General features: G+C 41.8%; 1 protein-coding gene across 1 annotated transcript; it reads left to right on the top strand.

The window, feature by feature from the left end:
• Positions 1-389: 389 nt before the first annotated feature.
• Positions 390-14,444, top strand: LOC109432898 (trifunctional enzyme subunit alpha, mitochondrial). The gene is made up of 6 exons (XM_029856113.2): positions 390-556; positions 631-719; positions 7,520-8,367; positions 8,491-8,670; positions 8,736-9,325; positions 13,577-14,444. The coding sequence occupies exons 2-6, from the start codon at positions 647-649 to the stop codon at positions 14,196-14,198; spliced, it is 2,313 nt and encodes a 770-aa protein (XP_029711973.2). The 5' UTR covers positions 390-556; positions 631-646; the 3' UTR covers positions 14,199-14,444.
• The last annotated feature ends 792 nt before the right edge of the window (positions 14,445-15,236 follow it).

Here is a 15,236-nt window from a genome sequence, read left to right as displayed (position 1 = left end):
GATGGGCGGAACGGGAGCGTGGCCTGGCGAGCATTGGGCCTGACCGAGAATAGAGCGCGGCAGGGTAGCCATAAACCGAGTATTTTGGCGTGCTTATGTGATGTTGAGCAAATAAACGTAGGTATATATATATATGTCCACATAATTTATTTTTTGATTGGAAAAATATGGGCCGACCCACCGACATATTCAAATTTGTTCTAGCTTGAACGTCTGTCTGCGATAATACTTTTATGTGCTCCTCGTTCCTCTCTGATGTTCACGAGGATGTTCATTAATACGTCAAAATTTCCAACACATCTCACTAACACAAATATCTGCAAAAACTCAAACGTCACGTAGGCATACATCAGACAGCTGCTGAGGAGAGTGTCAAAAACAGATACGACGTTCATCCATTCATTTGTCGTAAGTCAATGCAACGGGACGGACATCGTTGCTCGTCGGTTTGGTGACTTATTTTCCCATTTCATTCGTTCCGTCTGATCGTATTTTGATATTATTTTATTTCGTGTACATTTGACCTGTTTAGTTACGTTTTTTTAAGTTTTCCAAAGTAAGTACATTAGGGTTAGCGTAGCTGCCTATAATTGATAATACATTTCTATTGTTTCGTCACTCCCAATGCAGTTGAATCGTCGAGAAAATGGCCAGCTTAAGACTGATGGGAACATCATTGCAGCGCAATCTGACCTTTGCCCGGTCGATTAATTTCAAAGGTAAGTGTTTAAGCTCCTTTCTGGGCATCCAAATTAGTCCAGTAAGGGATAGTGAGGTGTTTTCGCATCCTTATCAGTGAGCTCGAGGCTTCGGATATGTGTAATCCATCCGCCGCATACTGTAAGTCAGTCTATTCAAAGTTGGACTTTGATCGCGAGAGCCAATGACGGAATGTTTCAGCTTCAGTCGATTCCTTCGTTCGCTCTATCTTTGTGAACTTGTGTAATGCACGTACACGGTGACTGAAGGTGAGATGGTGTGAAATGGAAGAGGAGCATGATGTGTTGTCATGATATTTTGCGGCGTCTAAGAGGAAAAAAAATGCTAGGGTGAGCTATAGAAGACTATCGCTCAGTAGTTTTGTTTTTGAAATAAACTCATAATGTTCCGCATATCGGTAGACATTTTCTTGGACTGATACTGGACACTGTGTCCTGCTCACCGTGCTCCCTATCTGCAATATGTTATGAAACCAATTTTAAATATACAAGTCAGTCAGTGTAGGCGATGATAGCGATTGCAATCGATGATAATGATTTCTTATCAGCTGTGGATCGGGATAGTGGGACTAAAATTAGGTTGATAAAAGTATTGAAGGTTACCAATGTTTTGCCGAACAAGCTAAAATGTTTGGAACAAAACATGTAATAGAAAGCACAAAAAAAAAAGAATTTTGTAGTTTGTAGTAAATTTATTGAAGCCATGTTGCGTAAGTTTCTTTGTGGAGTTGATCGGCGAAGTAAAATTTATTACTATGAGATCCACGTGCTTAAACCGCTGAAGAAAGTTTTTTTTTATCGTAAATCAATTTTGTGATTATTGTTAAAGATTTTATGATAATTTACATGCCAATGATTTTTCATTAAAACCTATCTAACTTGATTGTTTTCTCTTCGTTTCTCTCTTCATCTAAAAACTTGATCAAAACAAACTAAATCGTTATTTCTATGGCAAGATGCAGCCGTTCGGCACGGATTTCAACCAACAAATTTTTGGAAAACACATTTGGTAATGACACAAAAAGAGGATCGTTGAAGAGAAATCGATAAAATCTGTTAGGCCCTGATTAAAGGTCATTGTAGACTTGAGAGTTTATATAAAAATATCGATTATTATTCATAAAGCGTAACGCGATGAAAAATTATTTATTTGTTTTATTGATGTTTCTCGGTGAGCCAATGAAAACTATTTGTTTAACGTTGTGACGTTTCGGCTTACTGTTTTCCTTCAGCCATCCTCAGACAATTTCGATCACCGGATGGCTGAAGGAAAACAGTAAGCCGAAACGTCACAACGTTAAACAAATGGTTTTCATTGGCTCACCGAGAAACATCAATAAAACAAATAAATATCAGTTAACGGTGATTAGCACATCCAATTAAAGCGATGAAAAATTGTCTTCCAAACAATCGCCTCCCATCACCGCTTTGTATGTCAGCCAGATGACTCATAAAACTCTTTTAAACCAGTTGTAAGAATTTTAAAACCTTATTAAACATAAAATAAGATTCAAGTTTCAGTCCTGGGCACCCACGGTGGTGCAGAGTGCCGAATTGAAAGATCTCCTTCCTGGGCGATTACCCGCTATCGCTTGACCTGTGCCCAGGTCGAATTTCTGTAGACTTCCTTTAGTTCGTTGTTGAGGCAACAGAATCTGAGCAGGCTTTGCCGTGTACGGACGCGTGTTGTTTTTGTTCGCGTGTGTCATATCAAAATTTCGAAGTAAAAATGATGTGAGCCACAGTTTTTATACCTACTAAAATAGGAAGAAGGAAGCGAATGAAGCCGTCGAAAACCATGAATCCAACATCGTTGCCCGATGTATCTGCAATCCCCTGGACCTGGAACCAGTTCCGTTCATTTTTCTCCGTGTTCACTTTTGGATGGATTGAAAAGTGCAAGATGACCACCAAAACGCTATGTAAGCTATGTAACAGCAGCGCATAGTTGCAGGTCAAACGACAGCTGGTTGAGAAGCAGAAGCTTGCCGGTAGCGACAGTCTAACCCGGGAGTGGTCACGTCGTGTAGACGCACCTTGTTAAAAGTACCGCTTGAGCGTGATGTAGCTGAGGATGACTGATGACGCGACTGGTCGAGGGCTTCAATGAATCTCGAGAGTTAACTATTTAGAAGAAAGAAAACGAACGACACCTGCAGTACGACCAAGACTACCTACGTGTTGAGGCTGATGGGAGACGAAATTCGGGAAAAGATCATGATTGGCCGGACATAAATTACCATGCAGCCGGTCAAAGTTGCCGCCAAGGTTGCCGCTTTTGGAGTTCATAAGACGAAGATGACGTGAATTACTTTACTCATTCAGGAATTGGAGAGAATTTTTGGTGAGATCTATCCTATTTTACCTTCCTTTTATCTTGCATTATGATATTGTATAATTTCCATTTTTATATTGCGGGGTTCACACACACGGGGAGGGGTAGCCTAAGGGAGCTAAATGAACTGATGACCGGACTTAAGTTCGTGGAGTAGCCAGTCTTTTGTCATGAGATAGCAACGTTTCGTTGACTACCGAAGGAATTCAGGGATTTTAGCTCACCCTGCTACAACAAACCATCAGGTAGATCGTTCCCTCCCGGAACGATTCTGCAGCCATAGGTAATCCTTGCGCTGGTGGTGGGTACACTTTCATCATCATCATCACTTCCTTTAGTTCGTTGTTGAGGCTGCGCCGCCATGAGCCTCATGGTCTGCCTCTGTCGATGCGATACCCTGCTGGATTTCAATCTGACGCTTGCTTGCAGATTTCGTTTGTGGCCGACCCACCTCCACTTTCGATCCCGAATTTATGTCGCTATCAGCTTATGACCGACAAATTCATGCAATGGCAGGCAAATAAAGCCCTTCAATTAATAACTGTGGAAGTGCTCAAAGAACACTAAGTTGTAGATAAGGCAGGCCAAGTTCCATCGACGATGGAGCTCTACGTTGGAGATCCAATTGTGAGGCCACCGTGAACGAATTATGTACCGCAGACCAAGCTTGCTATTTGGTGAAAACATTCGCGAAATGATGCGATTTGCTTTCGAAAACGGATACGTTTTCACCCTTTCTCGCTTTATCCAATCAACCTCCTATACGAATAGCACACGAACCACGACTAGACGTGGGTAACTCTCTCGCGAATCGACTCAAAGAATCGAATCGCGAAACTAAGTGAATGAACCTTGATTCTTTTCAAAAGAGTTACGATTCACTTATGTTCATTACGATTCCAACGAGTTGTCAAAAAAGTTAGATTGGCAGCTCTCTTAATGATGATTCGACGCAGAACATCGTAATCTTTACCAATTGATCATTTTTTCATTCTTACATTGTGTGGCCGGCTCGCACCAATGAGTCGATTCTTCGATGGAATCAAGGATGGGAAAAAATCATTCATTTATTGCGTATCTCTCACTCATATCCACGCACAATCTGATGCGAATGTGCTTCTGCCCCAGCCAAGCATAATCTTTCCACTTTCATTGCCCATTCTTTCTAATCGCCGAGCACCGAGCGACGCAAGCAACGACGGCCGAATGAATCACTACCGAATCTGAATGCCGAAGGCGAACGAACCAAGGTTGAACGAATGTTTGCGTTCTGAGTCGGGTGCGAGAGTATTCATGTTGGAACGTTCATTTAGCGTTCAGTGGAAGCATTCAGTACTGGGAATTGAATCAGTGAGTGCGTTTTGATTCAATCAGCTGAATGCCACTCGGTATGTAGTTGAGAGAGCGAACGTTCTTTTCGTAAACACCGATGCAAGCTGATTCATTTCGCACTCTATTTGTTTCTCTCCTGATTCGCTTCGGTGGCGTCGTTTGCGAGCCGTTCGTGTTGCGTTCGTTCTTAGTGCGCCGTGCTCTCACTCAGTATTAGGTTGTTGGCGTTCTTTTTGCTATTTTGCATCGCCGGCATTCGGGTGAGCGAATGAGTTTTCCCATGCTTGGATGGAATGAAAGAAAATCTTTGTACATATCCTGCATTTAACTAACGTCATGCTCAGGCATTTGTGTATTTCGTCAACGTCCGTGCCATGAAACAAGACTTTCTTGAAAACTAAGCAGGAATGTATGAAAAGGAGTCGGCTTACATCGAAAATCGACATTTTCCTTCAAATCTCGGAAATGAGTTACTAAATCGATCAAAAGAGTCGACTCTTTTTTGAAAGCAAGGTTGCGACCATTCATTCGCAAAGATTTACATTCATTTGCTATTATCTCAGTTCAGAAGCATCCTATCGAAAAACAATGTATGGATGAATTTAACCATGTAGTTTTATCTGAAAGTTTGCTGAATGACATTGGGGATGAATTTACATTCATCGCGGGGAGAGTTGCCTTCACAGCTCGCTCACGACTTTGGTATACGTTTGCGACCCCAATGTTATTCGGCAAACTTTCAGATAAAATTACAAGGTAAAATTCATCCATACATTATTTTTCGATAGCATGCTTCTGAACTGAGATAAAAGCAAATGAATGTAAATCTTTGCAAATGAATGGTCGCAACCTTGTTTGAAAGTGAACCGGAGGCGATTCACTCTCAAAATTGAATCAGTTTTCCCATCTCTAACCACGACACGAACAGAACTGATCAGCATTGTTGGCTGTTCCTTTTCGCCGTTGAGCCGTTGCGTTCCAGACAAGCCTTTCTTTACATCGCTTTCGATGCTTCTCGATAGCTTATCGCGATGCATCGTTGGCTGGAAAGTTTATTGGTATGGTATCGGTACATGCGAATGTTGTTTCTCTGTGCGTGTAGAGCGTTTGTGCCGTAGCTTCTAAAACCAACCCATTCGGTGCGGTTCGGCTGTTCGGGCGAGCGTGTGACGGCACTGTCAGATGTGTGCAAAATCGTTTGTTTTGCCACCTCTTTGCCTCTGATCATCGCTGATCAGTGCACAGGTCAATCGCACGCGATTAAACTACAGTTGATAAGTTGTTTGAGCACTCGTGAGGTGATAATTTGCATCATTGCCGCAGACATCTGTTGATAAAGACCTGCAGCCGTTAAATGTTCTCCGCTGATACACACCAAGTTTCACTGGCGTATACAGCAACACAGATTTCACGTTCGAGTTGAAAATTCGGATTTTGGTGCGTTGAATAATCTGATTGTTTTTCCATACATTCCATACATACTCGCAAAAGAAGCTCTCGTCTTCTCGATCCGTGCACCTTTGTCGATCGACCTTGGTCTTCATATCACAGCGCCGTTAAGCTAGGAGAGCAACGTCGAGCAAGCCAGTTTGAAGTCAATTAGGTGATCCATGGTAATAAGCTGCCACAGCAACGCACGATTTGGTTGACGATCAATCGCACCTACCAGGATCTCGTCGATTACGCCTAACTTCAGCTACGACCCGGATAGGATCAGACAAGAGACCGTTGTGCAGTACTCTGCATGAAAATGCCCTGTACTGTGCTTCAATGAGGCCGATGAATTTCTCAGGGGCACCCTTGCGCAATGCGCATGAGGGCTTTCCACGTATTTAATGTGATTAAAACGGTCGATAGCTTTTTCGTTATCAATGAACACCAGGTAGAAAGACTCTTGGAATTCATTGATTTGCTTCAGAATGATACAGAGCATGACAATATGGTCCACACAGGATCGTCCGGCACGGAATCCTGATTGTTGCCGTCGGAGAGTATTTTTTTTACAAAATGTTGCCGTTTCGTGTAAGAATTTCGTTCACGGGACTTGATGCAGATCTTTTCAGTACATGTTTTAAAAATATTTGGTTAAAAATGGGTGAGCACTATACTGCCCCCACTCGCATAACAGTCCCATTTGCAAAAAATAGGAATTGAGAAAACGGCATTTGAAGTTTGAAAACTTGTTTCCATATAAAACTTTGAAAAATCGCCAAAATTTGAAAAAATATTTTGTTCATCTCGAAATTTTCACAGATTGCTTTGCATATGAATATATAGCTGTAAAAAATATTACAATCACTACAAAGTTGTTCAGTTTTGTGTTACGTAACACAAAAATCCATGATGGGACTGTTATGCGGGTACTTTTGATATGGGACGCTCATAACTTGGTATTTTTTTCACACATTGACATAAAAAATCGTAATTTTTATTGTTGTTTTTGGAAGTACATAAAAAATGATGACTATTCATAACGTTAACTCAAAAGTGATGAAAAGTCAAATGGGACTGTTATGCGAGTGGGGGCAGTATAATTCAGTCAATACCAAACAGATTGACTTGAAATTTTGTACACGGCATACGTATTTTCCTGCATTTTAAAATTTTTGTTGTTTTGTTCAAAATTGGCTAAGTTAGAGTGCCCAGAATAGAAGCCTTGCCAAGATAGTTCCATTTCCCTAATTGGCGAACAAATGTGAGGTTAAGCACCGCAAATTTTTCAACTTTGGAAGCAAAAATAACATATTTCTGGTCAATACATTGAAGGAAAGTTATGAGAATCTGCCATAACTTCACTTTTCTTCCATTTATATCATTAGTAATTCAGTCTAGGGTTCGTAGTTCACTGTTTTAGAAAAGCGCCACCTGCGCAATTTAGCTTTGCGATTGATCGTCGATTAAATAATAGAGGGTTAAATATAATGTTAAATCATATGATTAAATACTTAACAAATTTAGATAGGTATAGGTATTGTAATACAAGCATTGAAAAAAAAACTGAACTAGAATGTGGTCATTTCGGAACGAGTTTCCCTTGGGGGATGGGATACGTGTTCAAATAAATAACTTGATTCGAAATCCAAAGTCTGGACAAGAACCTAAAGTGATCGCAACTATCTCTTTTTCCTTCCAGGCAACGCCCCACTGATTCAGAGTCGCTTTCTGGCCAGTGCTCCGGTCGGAAAACACATCAAAACCAAGATCGTCGACAATGTCCTGGTAGTGACGCTAGACTCACCCAACGTGAAGGTGAATTCGTTGGGTGCCGAAGTGCAGGCCGAATTTGATGCCGTTTTTCGCGACCTGGAAACGAATCCCGCAGTTAATTCGGCTGTGGTGATCTCCGCCAAGCCAGGATGTTTTGTCGCGGGTGCCGATATCACCATGCTAGAAAAGTGCAAAAGCGCCGAAGAGGCTACCAAAATTTCACATGATGGTCAGCTTATGTTCAACAAGTTGGAAAAGTCTCGGAAACCTATCGTTGCTGCTATTAATGGCGTGTGTCTGGGTGGCGGATTGGAGTTGGCTATGGCCTGCCACTACCGTATTGCCGTCAAAGACAAGAGAACAAATCTTGGACTTCCCGAAGTGATGCTAGGATTGCTGCCCGGCGCCGGAGGAACCCAGAGATTACCCAAACTGAGCTCGATTCCCACTGCACTGGATCTGGCCCTCACAGGCAAGAATGTTAAGGCTGATAAGGCTAAGAAGTTGGGTATTGTGGATTTACTGGTAAACCCATTGGGACCGGGACTTAAGCCGGCCGAACAAAACACCATCGAATATCTCGAGAAGGTTGCAATTCAAACGGCCAAGGACCTTGCCTCTGATAAGCTGAAAGTTAACAGGAAAAAATCCGGGTTGGTGAACTCCATTACTGAGTATGCCTTCTCGATCGACTGGGTTAAGGATAAGGTGTTTGGTAAAGCTCGTGAACAGGTGATGAAGCTATCTGGAGGACTCTACCCTGCCCCGCTTAAGGTATAGTTATTTAAAACATTAATATTAAGTTAGGTACCGTGAGGTGCCCATATTGCGTGCACTTAAAAATTTTAATAAACGAAATTAGGTTACCTCTTAATTCAAACATTCCGTGGCTTTTAGATCATCGACGTGATTCGAGTTGGTGTCGACAAAGGTTTCGAAGCTGGATCTGAAGCGGAACGTAAGGGATTCGGTGAGCTGTCACAAACTCCACAATCGAAGGGTCTCATCGGATTGTTCCGTGGACAAACCGAATGTAAGAAGAACCGTTTCGGAAAGCCCGCCAATCCACCCAAGAATGTGAGTTTTGTTTTGTCAAGAATATTGTGAACTGAAGTTAATTTCTGTTTTTTTTTTCGAAATAGATTGGTGTCTTGGGGGCAGGCTTGATGGGTGCTGGAATCGTTCAAGTAAGCATCGATAAGGGTTATCAGGTGGTTATGAAAGATACAACCGAGGCTGGACTGGGTCGAGGTGTTGGACAGATTCAGAACGGTCTGCAGAATGCCGTTAAGCGCAAGCGGATCAGTGGCATTGAAAAGGATCAGATTTTATCGAACCTGAACGCCACACTTAGTTATGATTCCTTCAAGAACACCGATATCGTCATTGAAGCAGTATTCGAAAACATAGACATCAAGCATAAAGTCATCAAAGAGTTGGAACAAGTCGTTCCAAAGCACTGTATCATCGCAACGAATACCTCAGCTATACCGATTACGAAAATTGCCGCCGGAAGCTCGCGGCCAGAAAATGTCGTTGGAATGCACTACTTCTCGCCAGTGGACAAAATGCAGCTGCTCGAAATCATCACTCATCCTGGAACTTCCAAAGAAACAGCCGCCGCAGCTGTCGAAGTGGGTCTAAAACAGGGCAAAGTTGTCATCACGGTTGGTGATGGCCCAGGATTCTACACGACTCGTATCCTTTCGACTATGTTGTCTGAAGCAATCAGGTAATCACAACAACACGTGACTTTTTTTATTCAACTTTGTACGTAGAGCGTCAAAATAGGGGAACTTTTTTGGCAGTTTTGCTCTCTTCGTCATGGGGGGTTTTTGAAACCTGTTGAATTCAAAGTTGGCATCAAATCTTCTAAGTCTTACCTACTCAATGTTGGCACACCTTCACTTGACATATTCAATTAGTCTGAGTTTTTTCTTTAGAAAATCTTATAATATGTATGGTAAGGGGACAATATGGGTCACCTTACAGATGGAACCTAATAACTTCCTAAATACAAATCAAATTTCTACCATGGCTCTTAACCTTCACATACCCGCACCTTGACATCTCATTTTCAAAATGCTGGCATTTCGTAAATTTTCAGCCGATTTTTTTGAAGTCGCCCTCAATCGATCATAATTTGGTGCTAGTTTATTATACTCAAGTGGCCATGCAACATCCGGAACCATTTCGGAGATATTCCGGATTGTACTGGGGTCAGGGGGGGTGCCAAAATGGCAAAAAGTGATTATTTCGTGGGTTATTGTATTTGAATCATCAATTTTCAGCGTAATTTTTGTTGCGAGCAATGAAACACAACTGCAATAACCAGATTTGTATAAGTTGACCGATCCGGACCACCGTGACAGGTTCCGCGGGGGCCTCATTGGGGACACTTTTGGTTTGCAACCAAAACATGTCATGCGACGTATCAAACTCCATGATTTCGAGAGAATGAGACAGAAAAGGTACACTGAAGTATGTATCAACTGATATGGCCGCTCCGGAACACCTGAAACAGGTTCCGCGGGGGCCTCATTGGGGACACTTCTGTTTTTCAACCAAAACAAGTCGTGCGACGTGTCAAACTTCCAGATTTCGAGAGAATGAGACAGAAAAAGTAGACTGAAGTATGTATCAACACATATGGCCGCTCCGGAACACCTGGAACAGGTTCCGCGGGGGCCTCATTGGGGACACTTCTGTTTTTCAGCCAAAACAAGTCTTGCGACGTATCAAACTTCCAGATTTCGAAAGAATGAGACAGAAAAAGTAGACTGAAGTATGTATCAACTGATATGGCCGCTCCGGAACACCTGGAACTGATTCCGCGGGGGCCTCATTGGGGACACTACTGTTTTTCCAACCAAAACAAGTCGTGCGACGTATCAAACTTCATGATTTCGGGAGAATGAGACAGAAAAGGTAGACTGAAGTATGTATCAACTGATATGGCCGCTCTGGAACACCTGGAACTGATTCCGCGGGGGCCTCATTGGTGACTCTTCTGTTTTTCAACCAAAACAAGTCGTGTGACGTATCAAACTTCCTGATTTCGAGAGAATGAGACAGTAAAAGAAGACTGAAGTATGTATCAACACATATGGCCGCTCCGGAATACCTGGAACAGGTTCCGCGGGGGCCTCATTGGGGACACTTCTGTTATTCAACCAAAACAAGTCGTGCGACGTTAAAACTTCATGATTTCGGGAGAATGAGACAGAAAAGGTAGACTGAAGTATGTATCAACTCATATTATAAGTATAAAATGTATTTTTGGAAATAAACATCTAACCTTTTATTTTTTTCAAACATATGCCGATTTTTCAGAAAATATACAGCTTGTGTACGTTTTGTGGATTGCTTAATCTAAATTTAAAAGGAACCTATGGGAAGCTTTCTAGAGCGCCCTTTCAAGTCGATACCGAGTCGAGTCTACTTAGTTTTATCTTTTCTGGCTTATTCATTCGAAATCATGAAGTTTGATATGTTGCACGGCATGTTTTGATTGTAAACCAGAAGTGTCATCAACGACGCCACCGCGGAACCTGTGCTAGATATGCCGAGGTGGCCATATTAGTTGACACAGACTTAAGTCTATCATTTTTGGCTCATTCATTCTAAACCATGAAGTTAGGTACGGCGCACGATATGTTTTGATTGAAAACAAGAAGTGTCTCCAATGAGGCCCCGGAAAACCTGTGCAAGATGTTCCGGGTGGTCATATTAGGTGATACAGGCTTTAGTCTATCATTTCTGGCTTATTCATTTGAAATCATGAGGTTTGATACGTCGCACGACATGGTTTGGTTGAAAACCAGAAGTGTCCCTAATGAGACCCCGCGGAACCTGCTCCAGTTGTTCCGGAGCAGCCATATCAGTTGATACATACTTCAGTCTACTTTTTCTGTCTCATTCTCTCGAAATCATGAACTTTGATACGTCGTACGACTTGTTTTGGCTGAAAAACATAAGTGTCCCCAATGAGTCCCCCGCGGAACCTGTTCCAGGTGTTCCGGAGCGGCCATATGAGTTGATACATACTTCAGTCTACTTTTTCCGTCTCATTCTCTCGAAATCAGGAAGTTTGATACGTCGTACGACTTGTTTTGGCTGAAAAATATAAGTGTCCCCAATAAGGTGGCCCACACTTATATGAAAAACAAAAATTTCGAAAAATGCCAAGTCTTACCTCCGAAATCAGTTGTTTTGGACTCCCAGAAGCTACGTTCAAAATTTGAGCAAAATCAGTTGAGCCTAAGGGGGCGCTCAAAACGCTTGAAGTTTGTATGGGAAAATTTGGCCAAATGTATGCAGAAATTTTAAGTTTTCGAATTTTGCCGCTAGGTGGCGCTGTAAGCGTTAAATCATCAAACCTTTTGGTATTATTGTAGGTGACTACAGCCAAACAACTTTGTCGAAGACCGCAAAGTGATCCAACGTCGGTGAAAAAAAGTTATTCCCTAGGTAAAGTGAGGATAAACTTTATTATTAATTTTCCAATACATGTAAAGGAATAATATCAATAATGAAATCTCAATACTTTGCCTCAGTTTGCCTAGGGTATAACTTTTTCACAGCCGTCGGATCACTTCGCGCTCTTCGACAAAGTTCTTTGGCATATAGTCACCTACAATAATACCAAAGGGTTTGATTATTGAACGCTTACAGCGCCACCTAGCAGCAAAATTCGGAAACTTAAAATTTATGCATACATTTGGCCAAGTTTTCCCATACAAACTTCAAGCGTTTTGAGCGCCCCCTTAGGCTCAACTGATTTTGCTCAAATTTTGAACGTAGCTTCTGGGAGTCCAAAACAACTGATTTCGGAGGTAAGACTTGGCATTTTTCGAAATTTTTGTTTTTCATATAAGTGTGGGCCACCCTAGTCCCCAATGAGGCCCCCGCGGAACCTGTTCCAAGTGTTCCGGATCGGCCATATCAGTTGATACATACTTCAGTCTACCTTTTCTGTCTCATTCTCTCGAAATCTGGAAGTTTGATAAGTCGCACGACTTGTTTTGGTTGAAAAACAGTAGTGTCCCCAATGAGGCCCCCGCGGAACCTGTTCCAGGTGTTCCGGAGCGGCCATAACAGTTGATACATACTTCAGTCTACTTTTTCTGTCTCATTCTCTCGAAATCAGGAAGTTTGATACGTCGCACGACTTGTTTTGGTTGAAAAAACAGAAGTGTCCCCAATAAGGCCCCCGCGGAACCTGTTTCAGGTGTTCCGGAGCGGCCATATGAGTTGATACATACTTCAGTCTACTTTTTCTGTCTCATTCTCTCGAAATCAGGAAGTTTGATACGTCGCACGACTTGTTTTGGTTGAAAAACAGAAGTGTCCCCAATGAGGCCCCCGCGGAACCTGTCACGGTGGTCCGGATCGGTCAACTTATAAAAATCTGGTTATTGCAGTTGTGTTTCATTGCTCGCAACAAAAATTACGCTGAAAATTGATGATTCAAATACAATAACCCACGAAATAATCACTTTTTGCCATTTTGGCACCCCCCCCTGACCCCAGTACAATCCGGAATATCTCCGGAATGGTTCCGGATGTTGCATGGCCACTTGAGTATAATAAACTAGCACCAAATTATGATCGATTGAGGGCGACTTCAAAAAAATCGGCTGAAAATTTACGAAATGCCAGCATTTTGAAAATGAGATGTCAAGGTGCGGGTATGTGAAGGTTAAATACATTAGTCAGCTGTGATACTAGATGATAGGAAGACCATAAATGTTGAAACCTGTTTCTTGATTAGCAGTTTTCAAAACCCACCTCATTTTTATGGGGGTAAGATGGGCCAGCAAACCGAAAACTCGATTTTTCTTCAACAAAAATACATGTCCTATTTTTCTTTTTTGTATTAACGTGTATTTTAACTTAAATGCTAATTCTACACTCTCTGTTTATCTAAGATTCGCATACGGACAGATTAGATTAACACTTACTCCGTTTCCTTTGCTTTTAGACTGCTCCAGGAAGGTGTAGACCCCAAGGACCTGGACAAAATGACCAAATCGTTCGGATTCCCAGTGGGTGCGGCTACCTTGGCTGACGAGGTCGGTATCGATGTTGGTGCGCACATTGCTGTCGATTTGTCCAAGGCATTCGGCGACCGATTCAGCGGAGGAAATCTCGGCGTTATGGAGGACATGGTCAAGGCCGGCTACATGGGACGTAAATCCGGAAAGGGTGTGTTCATGTACGAGGGTGGTAGAAGCAAAAACCGCGAAGTGAACCAAGGTACCCTGGCTATTCTGAAGCAGAAGTATGCCCTGCAATCGCGAGGCGCCAACAGTGTTGAAGACATGCAGCTGCGTATGGTTTCGCGGTTTGTGAACGAAGCGGTCCTGTGTCTCGAAGAGAAGATCTTGGATAGTCCCTTGGAGGGCGATGTTGGTGCGGTGTTCGGCCTCGGATTCCCACCATTCACCGGTGGTCCATTCCGTTGGGTGGATCAATACGGAGCCGGCAAACTGGTTGACAAAATGCGGTCATATGCCGATCTGTACGGTGCTCCATTCCAGCCAGCACAGATTCTGGTTGATATGGCCAAGGACCCATCGAAAAAGTTCTACCCGAGCAAGTAAAACGGCGATTTATGTTTGTTAATTAATTTAGAACTATTTAAGCTGGGAAATTTCAAAACGAAAGATAGATTCTTAGTTATTTTCAAAAACGTGTCGTTATTTTTCAAACGAAATTCCTGCCTAAGCATACTGTACGATCCCATTTTAGAGGATATTCTATATTTTTCGTTTGTTTTTTTTTTGTTATTGCTCTTGTATGCATTTTCTGTGTAATTTAAATAGAATCGAAAGGTTTACTCCATTTAATCAGTTGACTAAAATTGTCTTATAATATTTTTGAAAGAAAACGCCATTCTTACTCACAATGAAACAGAATAGGTTGCTGCAATAATGCTAGTTCCTAATATCTTGAACAGACTGGTGGTATATGTACCATGGTACAACAAGCATGTCCATTTTTAAAAAAAGTGGTTCGATTCTCAAGACCCACCCACGAAAACTAGCCGAATGAACCTATAAGCAATGGCAAAGAGTTCTGTAAAAATCAGATCTCTAAGTCATTTGATATAGTTATAAGGTACACCGGGACAAGTTAAAACGGTTTTTAAAAGATTTAAATTTAAACTGCCGTGAATCCCATATCAGTACCATGTTTGCTGGATTTCCTACACTGAGGATACTGTTCGTATGTTTTTTCATAGTTTACATCTTATGAATCCGTTATTTTAATTTTTTTCATCATTTCATAGTTCTCGTATGCTTTTCATACATTGAAAAGCGAAATCCATAAGACTAGTCGTATGAAAAATCTCATATGAAGCATCGTATGAGAATCATAAGATGTGTTATGAAACACACTGCTAAAAAACAACAAAACCTTTTATTGGGTTTTTAAATTTTGAAAAATGTATTGATTTTTTGATTTCATACGAAAGAGCACCTTTTTCTGAGCCACTATGATTTTTTTCAGATTTTTAGAACTTTATTTTGGTACCTTAAATCAATTTCAAAGATATTTTTTGAAATCACCTTTTGACAGCTGGGCAACTGCTTGACAGCTCCGCCCAGTACAAACTGCGACGAGGGGTGATGCGAGAA

The sequence above is a fragment of the Aedes albopictus genome, chromosome 2 (assembly GCF_035046485.1).
Source record: "Aedes albopictus strain Foshan chromosome 2, AalbF5, whole genome shotgun sequence".
NCBI classification, from domain to species: domain Eukaryota; kingdom Metazoa; phylum Arthropoda; class Insecta; order Diptera; family Culicidae; genus Aedes; species Aedes albopictus.
This window is presented reverse-complemented; position numbering and strand designations above follow the sequence as displayed.

Coding starts and splice junctions, on each gene's coding strand:
- LOC109432898 (XM_029856113.2), top strand. CDS start 647: ATGGCCAGCTTAAGACTGATGGGAACATCATTGCAGCGCAATCTGACC. Junction 8,368..8,490: donor TCTACCCTGCCCCGCTTAAG/GTATAGTTATTT, acceptor CGTGGCTTTTAG/ATCATCGACGTGATTCGAGT. Junction 9,326..13,576: donor ATGTTGTCTGAAGCAATCAG/GTAATCACAACA, acceptor CTTTGCTTTTAG/ACTGCTCCAGGAAGGTGTAG.